A 15,193-nucleotide genomic window follows, 5' to 3' on the forward strand; every position below is an offset into this window, starting at 1 on the left:
ACAGTGCTTAATAAATATATTAGACCACCTGTCATATTTGTCTCAAAGACCATCCAGCACCATGAAGTGCTTTAATGCGGACTCTTTCATTTTCAATGAGCTCTCCATGTTTTACCATTTCGAACAGGAATGGGGGATTTCAAACTCAATGCACCCAAATTTGAGCTGGCTCACTGGGCTTCTCTGAGAAGTCAGAAATTAATCAAGCATAACATTCAACCACTAAAACTCATTTTTCTCTTCAGGAATGCAAGTTAATAACTATAATTTGACATATTAATCAAGAAATATGAATGTGCTTTACTATTTTTCAGTTTTTTTTTAAATCAGTAAATTTGAAAATTCATAGATAACATAATAATGATATTTTAGCATTAAAAATATCATTTTGGTTAAAGAGCTTCTACATATTGGTGTATTAATCATTGCAGAAACATAAAAAAATGATTTTGGTAATTACCAATGCCGTTAATTTAGGGCAGCTGTGGCATAAACCTTACTTTGGTTAGGGTGGTCTAATAAATTTGTTAAGCACTGTATATAAATTATGTGATGTTTAGGGTTTTCTGATCGATTATATAGAGAAATAACTGGCATAAAGTGTGGAATAATTGTGGCTTCAGTCAGTTTTACAACAACATAACAGTTTTATTTTTTTTATTGTGACCTCCGCCACTTCTAAAATTCACTTAGTTATTCAATATTTGTGATTATTATAGGTCTCCTGTAGCAATTCTAGCATAAATGGGTGGAACCACTATATACAGTAAAATATATATAAGTGGCAAAAGTTAAAAAGTCTTGGGCTGTCCACCAATGATATTCTAGGGCTTAAATTTTGAATTTCCAAGTATTCCTTGTTTTATCCTCTGACATTAAAGGATTTCCATTTTTCTGAATTTACTTCCTTTATAAAAGAACAAAAATGTTTTCCATTACTTGTAATTATATCGCAGTAAATCAGATTGTGATGTAAAAGGTAATTTCCTTTACAGTTTCATCAAAGTACCGCTGCACTGTACAAGATGTTGGTCTTTTTTAAGGTCTGTCTACCTCAATCATGTCGTAGATCCATCCTAAGAATTCGGTCACTTTGGTGTAAACTCCAGGATGGTTTGGCTCTGCACAGCCAGTCCCCCAGCTCACGACCCCTACCAACCTCCACACATTTTCATCCTGGCAGACCAGAGGACCCCCACTGTCCCCCTGGAGAGGTAAACACAAACACTGCTTTAAACACGCCCACCCAGCCTTCAGTATAACATTACTTGACAAATAACAGAAGCGAGGCTGAATTTTTACAACTCATCTGCAAAGTACCACTCAGTGCGGGTATCTCACCTGACATGCATCTACTTTTCCCTCTGTGTATCCTGCACAAAGCATGCGGGGTGTGATCTCTCCATTGTACATGCAGGAGCTGTTACATTTCTTAGTGCTTATTATGGGAACAGGAGCTTCTTTCAGGGTGTCAGGTGAATGAACTGAGAGAGAAAACACACAGTTATGGCTACTTTTTACTCTTTGCACAGCCTGTCGGCTTGTGTGAATCAGACTTGCAGCAGATGTAAATTTTTTTTTAAAGCAGTGTTGAGGTGTCTCACCACCCTCAGGCTGTGTGTATCCCCATCCTGAGATCCAGCACTGTGTACCTCCTGGAAGGTCAGAGTCATATTGAGGCAGGCACACGGGCCTGATTGTATCTTATTAAAGGGAGAAAGAAGAAGGTTATTACATTATTATTCTGGCAGGTTGGGACATGATAATGCTGATTTAATTAGGATTTTTCATTCAAATCATTTTCCAGTTTAGAAAGCGTTTGCTTACAAATTGAGAGGCATACACACACTGTTCTAATTCGGTGCTGCTGTGGTTTTTGTCTTTGATGGGATAGGGTAGAATATTTCATTTTTAAATGAAACCACATGAAATTACCTGGATGTCTAAGAGGCAGCCGTAATAAGAGCCAGTTCCCTACTGATATGGTAGGTAAAGGTTCTTTTATGTATTTTAGTAAAGGGCGCAATCGACAGTCCTTTAAGAAAGAAAAGGAGGCAATATTGTTCCACATTACCTCTAAGCATCCAAGAGTAAAGAAAGGCTTCAACAGACATTTTATGAAAATAAACAACCCCTTTTCTAAGCCTTGTTGTTAATTTCTCCAAAGTCCTTGTAAATTCTTCTTTCCATCCTGTAATGAAACAGACTGAAATGACTATTGATGCTTCTGTACAACCTACAAAAGACCAACAGAAAAAAGAATAGTAATTTCTATATGCTGATTTTTTTTTTTTTAAATGCCTGTTAACACTGCCATGGGGTTGATATCAGTCAAAAGGTGATCAACAGCACAGTGAAACAGTCTTTTGTTACGTTTCTTCTTTAAAATATTATGTTGAGTGATGCATTTGACAGTTAAAGACAGAGGAATGAGCTTTACCCTCTAAAAAGCACTACCTGTACATGCTTAAGACAGAAACAGCAAGAGATAAGAGGTACTTCTTTGTCCACTGGCGAGCATCAAAACTAACTATACAACCTTTAAACAAGCTGCTATATATACAGGATGAGGCACAAGATGTTTGTAACTATCTCATAACAGCTGTGGATTCCTTAAATTTCACCTGATTTTGGGTTCACATGTCATCATCATCCAGCATCGTTCAGTCTTACTGTCCTTAAATAGTACTTTACACCTTCTCATAAATGTTTCACCTTAACCTGTGCCAAATGATTCGTGTGCAGTTTGACACTAAAAGATGGAGGAGCAAAATCTCAAGGGTTATTTCTAATCTCAGTTTAAAGCTCCTGTGAGGACCTTTTTGGGTATTTGGCACCCCCTGTGGACAAAGCAGGACATCTTATCTCTTTGTTAGTTTTATCCTACACATGAAGGTTGTACTTTTTTCCCAAAATATCTCCCTCTGCCCTTTTTTAACAGTCTACAGACTGATTGTAGGCATGCACAATGATAGATTTCTGCCGATATCTGATAGACTGATATTTGCAAAACAATTTTAACTGATACCGATATAGATACTGATATTCTAATGTAGTTCAGACCTAAAATTCCATCCTTAAACACACTTTAAAGGATAGGGAATGATGCTGAATAAAGAAAAAGACTTAAGCTGATATAGGTCTGTTGACCCAGCCTAAAACTAGGACTTATATGTTTGTATGGCCAGTATTTACAGAGAATATAGACAGCTTATTATGGCCTAAATAAATGTCAGCAGAAATATTCATATCTGCTGATATCGACATTTCACTTTTATGATATACAATTACACTGATAATAACATGCACCCCTCACTAATTGTAATACCAGCTGTAGAAAATATTTTCTAAAAAGGCTTTTTCTGTAATATGATTTAAATTTCACATCTGACACATACTTCACAGCATCCTTTTCACACATGCAATCCTGAATATTTCTTGAAAATTTTTAGGACAGCTTGTCCCAGACATCCTCTTGACTTGCCATTTAACATTTATGAACCTCACAATGGGAAACTTTGGCTCTTGGACAGTAATGGGGAGGACATGATATCAAAATGATATGCTGGTGTATACTGGAAATAAAATGCTCTATTCTTACTGTTCATGAGACTTAGAAAAAGATTCAAGAAAGCCTGAAGTGTTCTGTAGCCTATAAATAAAATAAAGTGTTGTAATTTCTTATTTGAATTGCTTTCCTGTCAAATAAATCAATTATAATTCTTACTTTTGAGAGCCTGTCCCTCTGTCTTTCAGTCTTCTGCTGTGAGTCCTTGCATAAGGACATGAGGTGCAGTAACCGGTTAGATCTGTCTTGTATTAGGTTATCTATGTATGACTGTTTTTTGTCTGTCTGGAATTCTGTTTGCTGCTGCTGTCTTGGCCAGGACACTCTTGAAAAAGAGATTTTTAATCTCAAGAGGTTTTCTCCTGGTTAAATAAAGGTTAAACAAATCAAAACAGAATAATAAAGTATCTAGACAGGTTAGGGCTCAGAGTAAATTAATGTTTTCAGTCTGGGTTTTACTGTACAGTTTAATAGTTTTGAGTAAAACACTCCTTTTCCCCAGTAAATCTTTAACCCAATTACAGCTGTCTGAAAATGTTTCTTGTCTCAGAAGATAAACAGCTGCGACAGTTTTTTCTGTTTAAATTTCCCACAATATTACTGTGTCCACAGGAACCTTTCTAATTAAGTAAATTGATATGGAAATGCTTGAAATATAACAAACAAGGAAATCAGCTGAAAGCTTGCACAGCTCAACAGAAATTGCAAAAAAAAAAAAAATGCATATAGGGATTGTCAGAAGTTGGGTTTAATGTTAAATAAAGTCTGAATGTTGTATTATTCTAACAACCAAATTGACACTCCACCAGAATCCACACTGACTTGAAAATATGAATGAGCGGAGAGCTGGTGTGGGATTTGAGCGTATCATCTGCAAACGTTCAAAGTGATAAATGCTGATCTATGCGTGGAAATTACCATACACCCAGTTATCTGCAGTATGCAGGTTTGATAAATGAGCACCAGTGTTACCAGATAATTAGTTAACACTAGAGATACACTGAATTCGAAAATCAGGGCTGATGCCTATATCAATCCATCCATCCATTTTCTATACCCCTTATTCCATTCTGGGTCGGGAGTGGGCTGGAGCCTATCCCAGCTGTCATTGGGCAAGAGGTGGGGTACGCCCTGGACTGGTCACCAGTCAATGGCAGGGCTGACATATAGAGACAGACAACACATAGAGACAGACGACCAGGCATGCTCACTTTCACACCTACAGCCAATTTAGAGTGATCAATTAACCTAATGAGCATGTTTTTGGTGGTGGGAGGAAGCCGGAGTACCCGGAGAGAACCCACGCGTGCATGGGGAGAACATGCAAACTCTGCACAGAAAGGCCCTGTTCGGGAAGTGAACCAGCAACCTTCTTGCTTCTTGTTTTTTTATTTCCTCTTCACATTTTCTCTCGTGTTTGAAAACAAATCAGAGAGGTCACATCTTTGTTATAATAAATCTTTTCCCAGAATTCCCAGAAACGTCAGAATTCTGAGATTAATCTCAGAATTCTAACTTTTTCTCAGAATTCTGACTTTTTTCTCACAAGTGAAAAAAAAATTTTCGTCTCAAAATTTTTTTTTCAGTGGCCCCAATACTCTTCTGTAGGTTAGGTATCCTAAATGCCAGCTTTAAATTGTTACAACACAATAAACATGTGCTACTGACGGGTTCATGCCCACATTATTTGGCCATTGTTTGTGAAAAAGGTAGATATTGGCTGAGGCTGAAGTTGAACTGTTGCATCCATGCATCCCTAGCTAATACATAATAAAATTCAAGGTAAAGAGGGGGTGTCAACTGGCCTGCTTGTGTTCACACATGTGGCTCACCTTGCAGATTTAAGACACTTTTCAGGAGATTTGTGCATGTGTGAAAACACCACCATACAAGCATTTAAAATTATCCTGTAGATATAATCAGTCTAGTTGCTGCTGAAGAGCTTGAGGTATCAAAAAATGTTGGTATCATAAGATGTGGTGTTTGCAAATAGGGTTTAAGAGTTGTTTTAATGAAAGTGTTAATCACTGGTCCACATGCCTGCAGCACTGACTTTAACTTGAGACAGCAGGGGCATTTTTTGTTGTTAAAAAAGAGAAGTGAAACACCTTTGCAGTGCTCTGATGATAGCTTGTCTGCTAAAATGCGTCAGAATAAGAAGATCAAACATGAACTCAGGTCAAAGTGTTGAATTTTTTAGTGTTTTCTGAGTGCTGCTGTCTCACTTCATGCTGTGTGAGCAGAGTGAAGCTCCCAAGCTGACCTGAGAAATTCAGTGGTGTCTGTAGTTTGATCAGGGCGATGTCATTGTCATGGGTCCTGTGGTTGTAGTTTTTGTTATAGATGATCTTTTCCACGGTGTATCCTGTATGCTGGGCCATTTTAGCTGAGCTGCGTGTGACGATACCGGCGTAGACCACCCAGCTGGACACCTGCGGTAGCCTGTAGCTGGCATTTCAGATAAGAAAAGAGGAGGCAGACACTGATAAGAGAGCGCTGTCATGTGTCCAACGTGCTGCAGCTGTTAATGAGTGATAATTCTCCTTCTCAGAGTCTGTCACCCTGGATCTTTAGCACAGGTAAGGTCAGGAGGCTTACTTGTGCACACAATGGGCAGCTGTGACTACCCATTGACTGGTGATGATGGAGCCTCCGCAGGTGTGACGGTTGCTGTAGTACAGGCTGACCTGCCATGGCCACCTGCCCAGCGTGGCCTCCACTCCCCCGATTATCCTGGGCAGCTTTGCACGTGTCCCACACTCTGCACAGGGATCTATTTGTCAAAAAAGTGTGGCAGGAGTGCTGCAGCAGCCAGAATCATTCACTCTGCCTGCAGCTTTTTCTGAAGTGTTATAAATAAGAAGCTACAGAGCTGGGTGCAAAGTCAAACAGAAAGTTAACTTTAATTTGCTCACCAAAACACTGCAAAGCGATAACCTTCCCTGTGATACAGCTCCCCCTAAATGAAAATAAATAGGGAAACTAATGATGCATAATTAATGTGTTGGTAGCCACAATTTTCTCTGCATCATTATGAGTATGATGTCCTCTGACAAATTGCCTTACCTGAGTTGCCACATATTTTCCAGATTGCTCTTGTGTTCTGAGGTAATTTGTATAAAGCCATTAGTGTAGTTTGGCCCGATATCAGTGAGATTCACTCCTTTATGCTTGGTCAGTCTGCTAAGAGAAAATATTAAAAAAGGGTGGGAGAGAGTATTAAGATAATTCAGACTCATAGCGTGTGAAGAAATATTGCAAATGAGGTATTAGCAAATCATAAATAAGCCAAGCCTTCAACCTTGGAGAAGCAGGCTAAGATTAAATGATAAGTAAGCGAGTGGGCGCTCCAGCTTCAATCATTTTTAAGAGCTAAGGTGGTGTGTGAGGCTGTCAGGACCTCAGATAACCCAGCTGTCTGCAGACCAGGGTCCCCAGTGAGGAGTTCCACCTCTCATAGCAAACAGGCAGCCAGGTGGGCAGCTTCCCCAGCTGGATCTCCAGGAGGGAATTCTCCGGGCTGATTCTGTAAAACACTGAACCTGATTGATTGGAAATCGCTCCAGAGACGAGCTCTCAGTCAACAGTAATGAACGAGCCTCTTTTATGAGTGGGAAATGATTTGGTAAAAAAACACACACACAAGAATCTATGCTAATGCAGTCAGTACAAACAGATCATTATGTGTGATGTTTTCATGGGAGTCAATGGGCACATCTCAAGAGCGAACAAAAGGCAACAAGAAGCAGCTGCTGAATGATAATTGTGCTTCTGTTCAACTTGAAATCACTCTAGAGGTGAACCATGACCCAGCGTGAGGAATTGCATGAAAATGTGCTGCCCTGTTTGCTAATTCATAAAACAGAGAAGCACGCTGAGAGCAGATGGAGGAGGAAACACAGACCTTTTCTTGGGTCTGAGATGGAAATATCTTCTGTCACATTGCAGAAAGGCGTCTCTTTTGTGTCACCGAGTCCCACTGGACTTTGTGAGTAAGAGGGCCTCAGCAGGAATTTCACTGTTGATAAAGAAGTTAATCAGATTTGTAATTAGCCAGTGAGACCGAAGGATAAAAGTGTTAATTTTAACTGTAATTACATCATATGAGGACTAGACTGAATCTTACTTGTAGAGCAAAACAATTTTACAAGATGTAAGACATAGTTTCATATTCTCTAAAATACTACTCATAGCAAAAGCAAAAGTTATTTTATTATTTTACTTATAAAATATATAGTACCTAGAAAAAGTATTCACCCCCTTGGATTTTTTTTACCCTTTTATTTATAATTTTTGACAACAACAAAAAAAAAATGTAATGTAAAATAAATGACTGCATAAATACCCCCCCCTTAAGTCAGTATTTATTAAATGCAATTTTGGTTGCAATCACAGCACTGAGTCTGTGTGACTACGTCTTAATCGAGCTTACACATCTGGACACTGCACTATTACTCAGTTTTTCTTTGCTACTCAAGCTCTTACAGGTTTCAAGTCAGGTGTAAACGGTCCTTTTCAAGTCCAGCAACAAATTCTCTATTGGACTGAGGTCTGACCCTGTTGCCTTTAAACCATTTATTTGCAGCTTTCACTGTATGCTTTGGGTTATTATCCCAAGCCATAGTTCACTTGCAGGCAGAATAAGATTTTCCTTCAGGATATCTTAGCAGTAGCAATATCTTGCCACATCCGTTTTACCTTCTACCTTTAAGGGCTGGCTGCCTAGAAGCATCCCCACAGCATGAATGTGCCACGATCGTGCTTCATGGTGGAGATGGTGTGTTTGTGGTGATGTGCAAAGTTTGCCAAACAAAACGTCTTGTCTGTTTGCCAAAAAGCGCCATTTTGGTCTCATCAGACCAAAGAACTTTCTCAATCTTGACCATGGAGTCTCCTTGGAGATTTAATGAGTACTCTTCAATAATAGCTTTCTCTTTGCCACTCTTCGATAAGGCTTTGACCTGGAAAGAACCCAAGCAACAGTTGTTGTATGCAGAGTATCTTCTTGCACGGTCACTCCTCACAGTTTGTGAGGATGGCCTGATCTAGGCAGAGTCCATCCATTGACTTATACTTTTCAAAAACCTTTTCTCTGAGTTGTTTAGGGTGTTCTTTTGTCTTCATGGTGTAATGGTAGCCAGGAATACTGATTAACCAGTGACTGGACCTTCCAGATACAGGTGTCTTTATACTATAATCACTTGAGACACATTGACTGCACTCAGATGATACCATTTCACTAATTGTAGGACTACTTGCACCAGTTGGCTGGACCTCTGTTAAAGTAGGTCTGTCACTTAAAAAGGGGTGAATATTTATGCAGTTAATTATTTTACCTTGCATATTTTTGTTATTTAAGTGTCATGAGTTTGAAGAAATCTGTTTTCATTTTGACATTTAAGAGATTTTTAGTAACTTTTTTTTTTTGTCAAAAAGCTCAATTATATTGACCATGACTGGTTTATAAAATCAATAAAAGTGTAAAACATCCAAGGTATGATACTTTTCATTGGCACTGTAGGTTTTCATCAGCAAAAATAATCTGAGGTTTTAGTTAACTTTTAATAGTATGTGGAATTTGTCAGGCAAAAATGCCAAAAAGTGAACAGTTGTATAATTGTAAACGTACTTCTTGATTTTACTCATCTAAAAGTAACATACTTAAAAGTCAGGAATTCTTTATCAATTTTCACATGAAATCATAATAATTGTTTGCTGATAAGGTATATCTTATTGGTCCCTCACTGGGGGGAGGGAGCTACATTCAAGGACGAGAGTAACCAAAAATGCAGTAAACAAACAACTTTGTGTTACATTTTCAAACTTTCAGTATCTTTTATTACATTATCTTGAGAAAGTTCCTGTGACTCCCTGCTGTACAGAGCAGCAGTGACCTGAACATACAGCCTGCAGGAGCCAAGTGGCCCTTACAAGACATTTTGTACTTTCGTTTCCAGTTCCCAGTTACTGTAAAGCTAATTTAGTGGTTCTTTCTCAACACAATGACTCACCTAGAAACCAGACACCTACAGCCAAGCCTCCCAGGAGTCCAACTGCACACACAGCTGCCAGCAGCCTCAGCAGCCTGTGAGCTAAAGCAACAATTAAGCCTGGAGTTAAAGCCTTCTGATCACAGATATGAGCTGAGGGCAATTGTTAAATGTCAGCTGTTACATGGAAGGTACTCTGACACACAGCACAGAGGCAGAGGTGGGGATTAAAATGCTTTGGTCTGTACATGAATGACACTAATGAGTCAAAAAAGGAATGACGTATAATGAGTGGAGTTATTCTTCTGAGAATCAGCTGCAGATGCTGTTTAAAATGTCATGTCAGCTATCACAAGTTTATTCACTTTGTTTTAGTAGACCCCAAATATCTAGTAATTATCTGGTAATCTCTCAAGAGTATTTTGGTTATTACATAGTAATACGTTGCCATTTTACCAAGTGATACCTCAGTAATATTAAGAAGTATTCACCTAGTAATAGTGTATTAATTAACAAGCAATTCCTCATAATATTGTAGCACTTTTCTGGTAGTTAGGTCTTATTTAACCAAGTAGTTTCTCAGAAATGATATGATAATGTTCTGTACACATTGCTTGATAATTCCTTGGTAATTTCTCTATTTTGGCCCACTAGATTGCACCAACTTATCACCAGAGAATTCCCACAATCTTACAAGGAATTACTTGGTAACTAATACATTATTACTTGGTAAATACTGCCTTAAAATTTACCATACTGTGTGTGTGTGTATGTGTTTATGGGTCTCTATATATAGTGTATTTAGTTAAAAATGATCACAAATATGTCATGTCAATTAGATATCAATATGCATACAATGCTTTGCAATTTCAAATAAATATGATGAGAAATGTTTAATGCATCTGCTTTCAGTTAAAAAACATTGAGATAAACATCGTTTTGCTATTCACTTGAAAACATTGAGATGAATATATCATGTATCACAATTTAGTTAAAAATTATAGATATATATTGTGTATTTACATTCAGTAAAAAAAATTGATATACACTATATATATAAATCAGGTATCAATATTCAGTTGATTAAGTAAAAAAATGCTGTGCATTTAGTTAAAAATTAGTATTAAAATGTATAGCTATTATCTAATATGTATTGAGATGTAATGTATCTGTCCTAATGTATGCATCCTCTCACCATTTAACTGATAATGGGCTTATTTTCTACATTTTATTCGTAAAGAATAAATCAGTTGAATAGTATGTGATTTTTCTAAGGTTTCATTCCCACTAGACCCCAGGAGCTCACCGTGAGTTGTCGTATGAATCCCTTTAAACCAGCCCTGCACTCCCTTGGTTGCTGCGTCTCCCGCTGTTTTCTCCGATGGAAGAGGATGCCTGACAGCCACTGGATTCTCAATCACTGATAATGCGTCTCCATCAAGACTCTGTAAGAGGTACAGTTAATCTACACACTTGGCATTATAAGAAGCTTGAAACAAAAGCCATGGACCATCTGTTCCTCAGAAACGGTGCACCTGTCAGAATCAATAAGAAGCACTGTAAATACTCCATATTAGCCAGCAATGACTTTCCCATATGTACAAGGTGTGTAAAGGTGTGTGTACCACATATCTCCTCACACTAAAGCACCTGTGTGTCCGTTACTGCGCCGTGTTCAACACTTTCTAGCTCAAAGGTTGCAACACATTTTCCATTTATGTTCTCAGAAAATTATAATCTCTGTGGAGTGTGTGTTTGTGCTGTTTTGTTAGGCTTATTCTCCAAGGAGCAGCTGCTTCTATAAACAGCATATTGAGAGTATTACAGTAATTATAATAAAGCTCCCCATAGCTGTGAGACATCCTTGGTATTATACATTCATTGTACAAAAAAATTCATCAAAATAAACTCCATACCATCTGCTCTCAGTTGTGTTACTGCAGCTCTCATGTGTAGCTAAACATGTAATTTAAGGTTTGGAATCAGCATGGAGGAAAAGTGATCTAGAAACATGTGCAGCTGTACAGAAAGTATCAGATGATGCACATGAACTCTGAAATAAAACTAGACGAGACAGATAAAACAAGCCTGTCAGTTGAAAACAGCAGCTGTTAGTGAAAATTTGTTGGGTGCAAGTGAAGGTGACAATATGAGAGAGGTGTCATTGCCGACATCAGACAGATGGAGAAAGGTGTGGTGCATATTTACCATCTTTTCCTTCGTACAGTCCTGAGGAAAAGCCAGCAGTATCCGGGCTCATCTGTAGGCCTGTGTTGGAGGTAGAGAGGTCTGTCCCGCTCGCCGTCAACGCACCATTTGCCATTTAACAGAATGCAACTCTGGACTTTCCCTTCACAAAGAGACAATGAGGTCAGCAGAGGTGCAGAGAATGAGGCTGTTGTTTGTGCAGGGGGGTCATGGGGCCTGCAGAAAGCAGGCTGAACCAGGTCTTTGTAGGTAGGACGAGCATCTCCAGAGTATCTCTTCACTGACAACTGATAGGACACCACCAGGTTGCCAGGTAACACTTTTTACCTGTGCCAAAAGATTGTCCATATTTGCGCTTGAGACGTGTTATTACCTGACAGTGTGGAGATTCTGAGAAAAGGTCATTATTGCAGATTGTTGAAAAGCCTCACATCATGTCGATCCCTGTCATTTGGAATCCAGAGCTATCATCTGTCAACACTCAGGGGCAAAATGAAGCCTGTTCTGTCTGCTGCTGACAGACGAGACTTTCTCCTCTCTCTTCGCTCTTTTAACCAGTTCACAGTCAAAATGTTATTTTCTTCATTTCAAATATCTTCTTCTTTTAAATCTCAGTGGAAAAGGTTGCTTGAGTGCTTTCATAAAGGTATCATTAGCTCTAAAATACACAGTTACTAACTAGGAAGGGCAAAATGGTGAGAAAAGTGCATTAATGAGATGAAAGTATGTCTTCACATTGCAACTCAGAGGAAAAAAAATCTGAAAAGAAATGACTAATTCAATCCATTTAGGTAAAAGAACATTGACAAAGGTTATTGATGTGTTTTTCTGTATGTGTGATGTGGGATTAGCAGGAGAGCAGGTGAAAGGAACAGGCTGCCAGGAAGAAAATTCCTCCTCGTCTGACTGTCGAGTCCGACTCCAAGAAATGGCCCCACATCTATTTGGCTCATCTAACAGGTGTCATAAGGAATTATTTGGAAATCAAACACAGAGTAATGAGCATTGCAGCAGTGGTGGAAATTGCATGTGATGGAGCAGCAGCTGAATTTTCTATCAGCAGGTATGTGAGGTTAATAATGTTTGACAATATTAGTATTAGGCCCAATTGTTCTGCAGCAGAGACAAACAAAGCAGCAAGGAGGTGCTGCTGTTTGCAGCTCTTCACAGGGATTTCATGTCTCCCTCTTCTGGTGAAATTTTTTTCTCAGATAGCAGGGTAAACAATGATTTACATTTCTATGATCCAGGAGGGTTTTCTGTGCTGGAAATCATTACAGGAAAATGAATAATGCTGTTTTTTAGTCAAGGATAAGTAGGTTTTTAAATCCTCAATTGAAATTGATTTGATTGTTCAAATAATAAGTATGAAACTGATGTTATGCATGGAGAGAGTGGAGATAATTCTAACTTTTGAATGCAGTGCAAGGCAATGTTGTTTAAAAAAATATATATTTGGGTGTCAGCAGTGTTATTTTAACAGCAATTTTTAATTTATGTCCTGGACTAAAATATTTTAGTTCAATTTTTAAAATATATTTAGTCCTTTTTCAATCCATAAAAACAGATTTAATTTTAGTCTTTACTTTAGTCAAAAGTTTTCTCTTTTCCTGAATCTGTATCTATATCAACCAGTATGAACTCTTCCTAACCTTGGATCCCTGCTTTCTACAACTGAGAAGCTACAGTGCTAAATATTCTTTGTATTGCTCTCTTCCTAACCTTGGATCCCTGCTTTCTTCAGCTGAGAGGCTACAGTGCGAAGGCTGAATCCCAATCCTCCCCTTAACTCTCAATCTGAACCCTCAGTCTCAAAATGTGCGTTCCTGCAAAGTGCGAGGGCTGTCCCAATTCTCCCGAGTTGAGTTGAGGGGTGAGTTTGAGGGCTTTATCTCCCTCAATTTTAAGATGTTCCTGGAGCTCCCTTGGTATTGAGGGTTATCACTCAAAGAAAGATGGCGGCGAATGCGGGGAAGAAATCGAGCTACAAATGTAAGTATTTCTTTGTTAATAGAGATCTAAAAATTACGAAAACCACTTCAATATTTTAGTTTAATGTTATTTTATGGATTATTTGTCTTTTTGTAGCGTAACATTTACTTTTTAGAGCTGTCAAAATCAACACGTTAATATCGCATTAACTCAAATTACTTTTAACGCCTCTAATTTTTTTGTCGCACGATTAACGCATGCGCGTTCTATGTGACCCTCGACCCATCCTGTAGTTTGCCAGATGAGGAAGTGGCGCCGTCGTGATGCAGTACAAGCGAGCAGAAATGGACACAGGACAGAGACTTTTGAATGACAGGTGCAGCTTTCATATAATGTCAGATAAAACTGAAGTTATTTTCTCCTACTGTCGACATGAACTGAGTTGCCAGGAGCACGTACCATTCGCTAGCCGAGCACACCGCTAATGCAGAGAGCCGCCCCCTCCGTGCTGGAGTTGTTTACTATGGAGACGCTCAGACAAGCAGGGATGGACTCGCTATCTGGTATACCGGGCATTTTCCAGTGTGTCGACGCACTTTTGGGCCTGAATGATTTATTCATTTATTTATATCTGCTATGAACCGGCACTACAGCTGCACTGTAGCTGCACTATATTGACTGTTGACTGGTCCGATCACGTCTCATAAATGTCCGTTTACCCCTCTCCCATCCTCACTCAGCTCCTGCTTGAAAGTGAAAGTATTCGGAAAAAAACGAAACTTTATAAAACAATCGGTTGAAACTGTAAATAAACGCCAAATTAAAAAATAACAGTCAATCCAGATGCTGCAAAAGTAAAGACTGCAGTTCCTATAGGAGATGGTCTGATACATGGTGATTATACAGCCGCAACATGAGGAGGAGGAGGAGACAGAGCAGCAGAGGCTGGTGTGTGACAAGGGAGCAGAGGTTACAGGTGAGCACGAGAGTGAATGAGCTCTGTAGAGTATCATAATATAAGCTAAAAGGCAATATTTATTTATTTAGACTTCTTTTACTTTGTGTGTTCATGAGTTTTGAAAAGGAGTTTCACATGTGTGTTTATTATTATTCCAGTAAATCTACTGGAATGTTTCAGTAATTTCTTACTGTCAGCATTTATTTTAAATTTGGGCATTTTTTAGTTTGAAAGTAAAAACTTGACTTCTCCTAGTGATATGTAGTGTAATTAAAGGGATGTTTCTGTGAACATTTATTTCCCTCATGTGAGGTTGAAAATCTCTGCTTTTGTGTAAAGGATCAGGAATGATCTTTGAGAACAATAGAGGATTTAACTTCTGGAAGTCTAAAGTTTGACTCTACATTGTGGTATTCAGTAATGCTACATTAAGGTCAGTCTCTCCATCTGTTGTCCTTGTTGGGCTTGAGTTTACCATGATATGCTCTCAGCATATTTTTTGGAGCCTTCAGTATCTTTGAGCTCAGACTAGAGAAT

General features: G+C 38.6%; 1 protein-coding gene across 1 annotated transcript; it reads right to left on the bottom strand.

Moving 5' to 3' along the window:
- Nucleotides 1-1,038: 1,038 nt before the first annotated feature.
- On the bottom strand, nt 1,039-12,114 carry tmprss5 (transmembrane serine protease 5). The gene is made up of 12 exons (XM_041798126.1): nt 12,094-12,114; nt 10,865-11,003; nt 9,580-9,660; nt 7,473-7,586; nt 6,969-7,104; nt 6,635-6,748; nt 6,484-6,527; nt 6,167-6,329; nt 5,832-6,016; nt 1,605-1,703; nt 1,342-1,484; nt 1,039-1,206 (listed from the first exon to the last, which is right to left on the bottom strand). The coding sequence occupies exons 1-12, from the start codon at nt 12,112-12,114 to the stop codon at nt 1,039-1,041; spliced, it is 1,407 nt and encodes a 468-aa protein (XP_041654060.1).
- Between the last annotated feature and the right edge of the window lie 3,079 nt (nt 12,115-15,193).

This window comes from Cheilinus undulatus, linkage group 2, assembly GCF_018320785.1.
Source record: "Cheilinus undulatus linkage group 2, ASM1832078v1, whole genome shotgun sequence".
Taxonomy (NCBI): domain Eukaryota; kingdom Metazoa; phylum Chordata; class Actinopteri; order Labriformes; family Labridae; genus Cheilinus; species Cheilinus undulatus.

What these genes read in the sequence shown, in the direction of transcription:
- tmprss5 (XM_041798126.1), bottom strand. Translation starts at nt 12,114, where the DNA reads ATGGACAATCTTTTGGCACAG. An exon ending in GCTGCCCATTGTGTGCACAA is followed by an intron (nt 6,017 to 6,166) that starts GTAAGCCTCCTG and finishes CTGAAATGCCAG; the next exon opens with CTACAGGCTACCGCAGGTGT. An exon ending in ATACACACAGCCTGAGGGTG is followed by an intron (nt 1,485 to 1,604) that starts GTGAGACACCTC and finishes TTTCTCTCTCAG; the next exon opens with TTCATTCACCTGACACCCTG.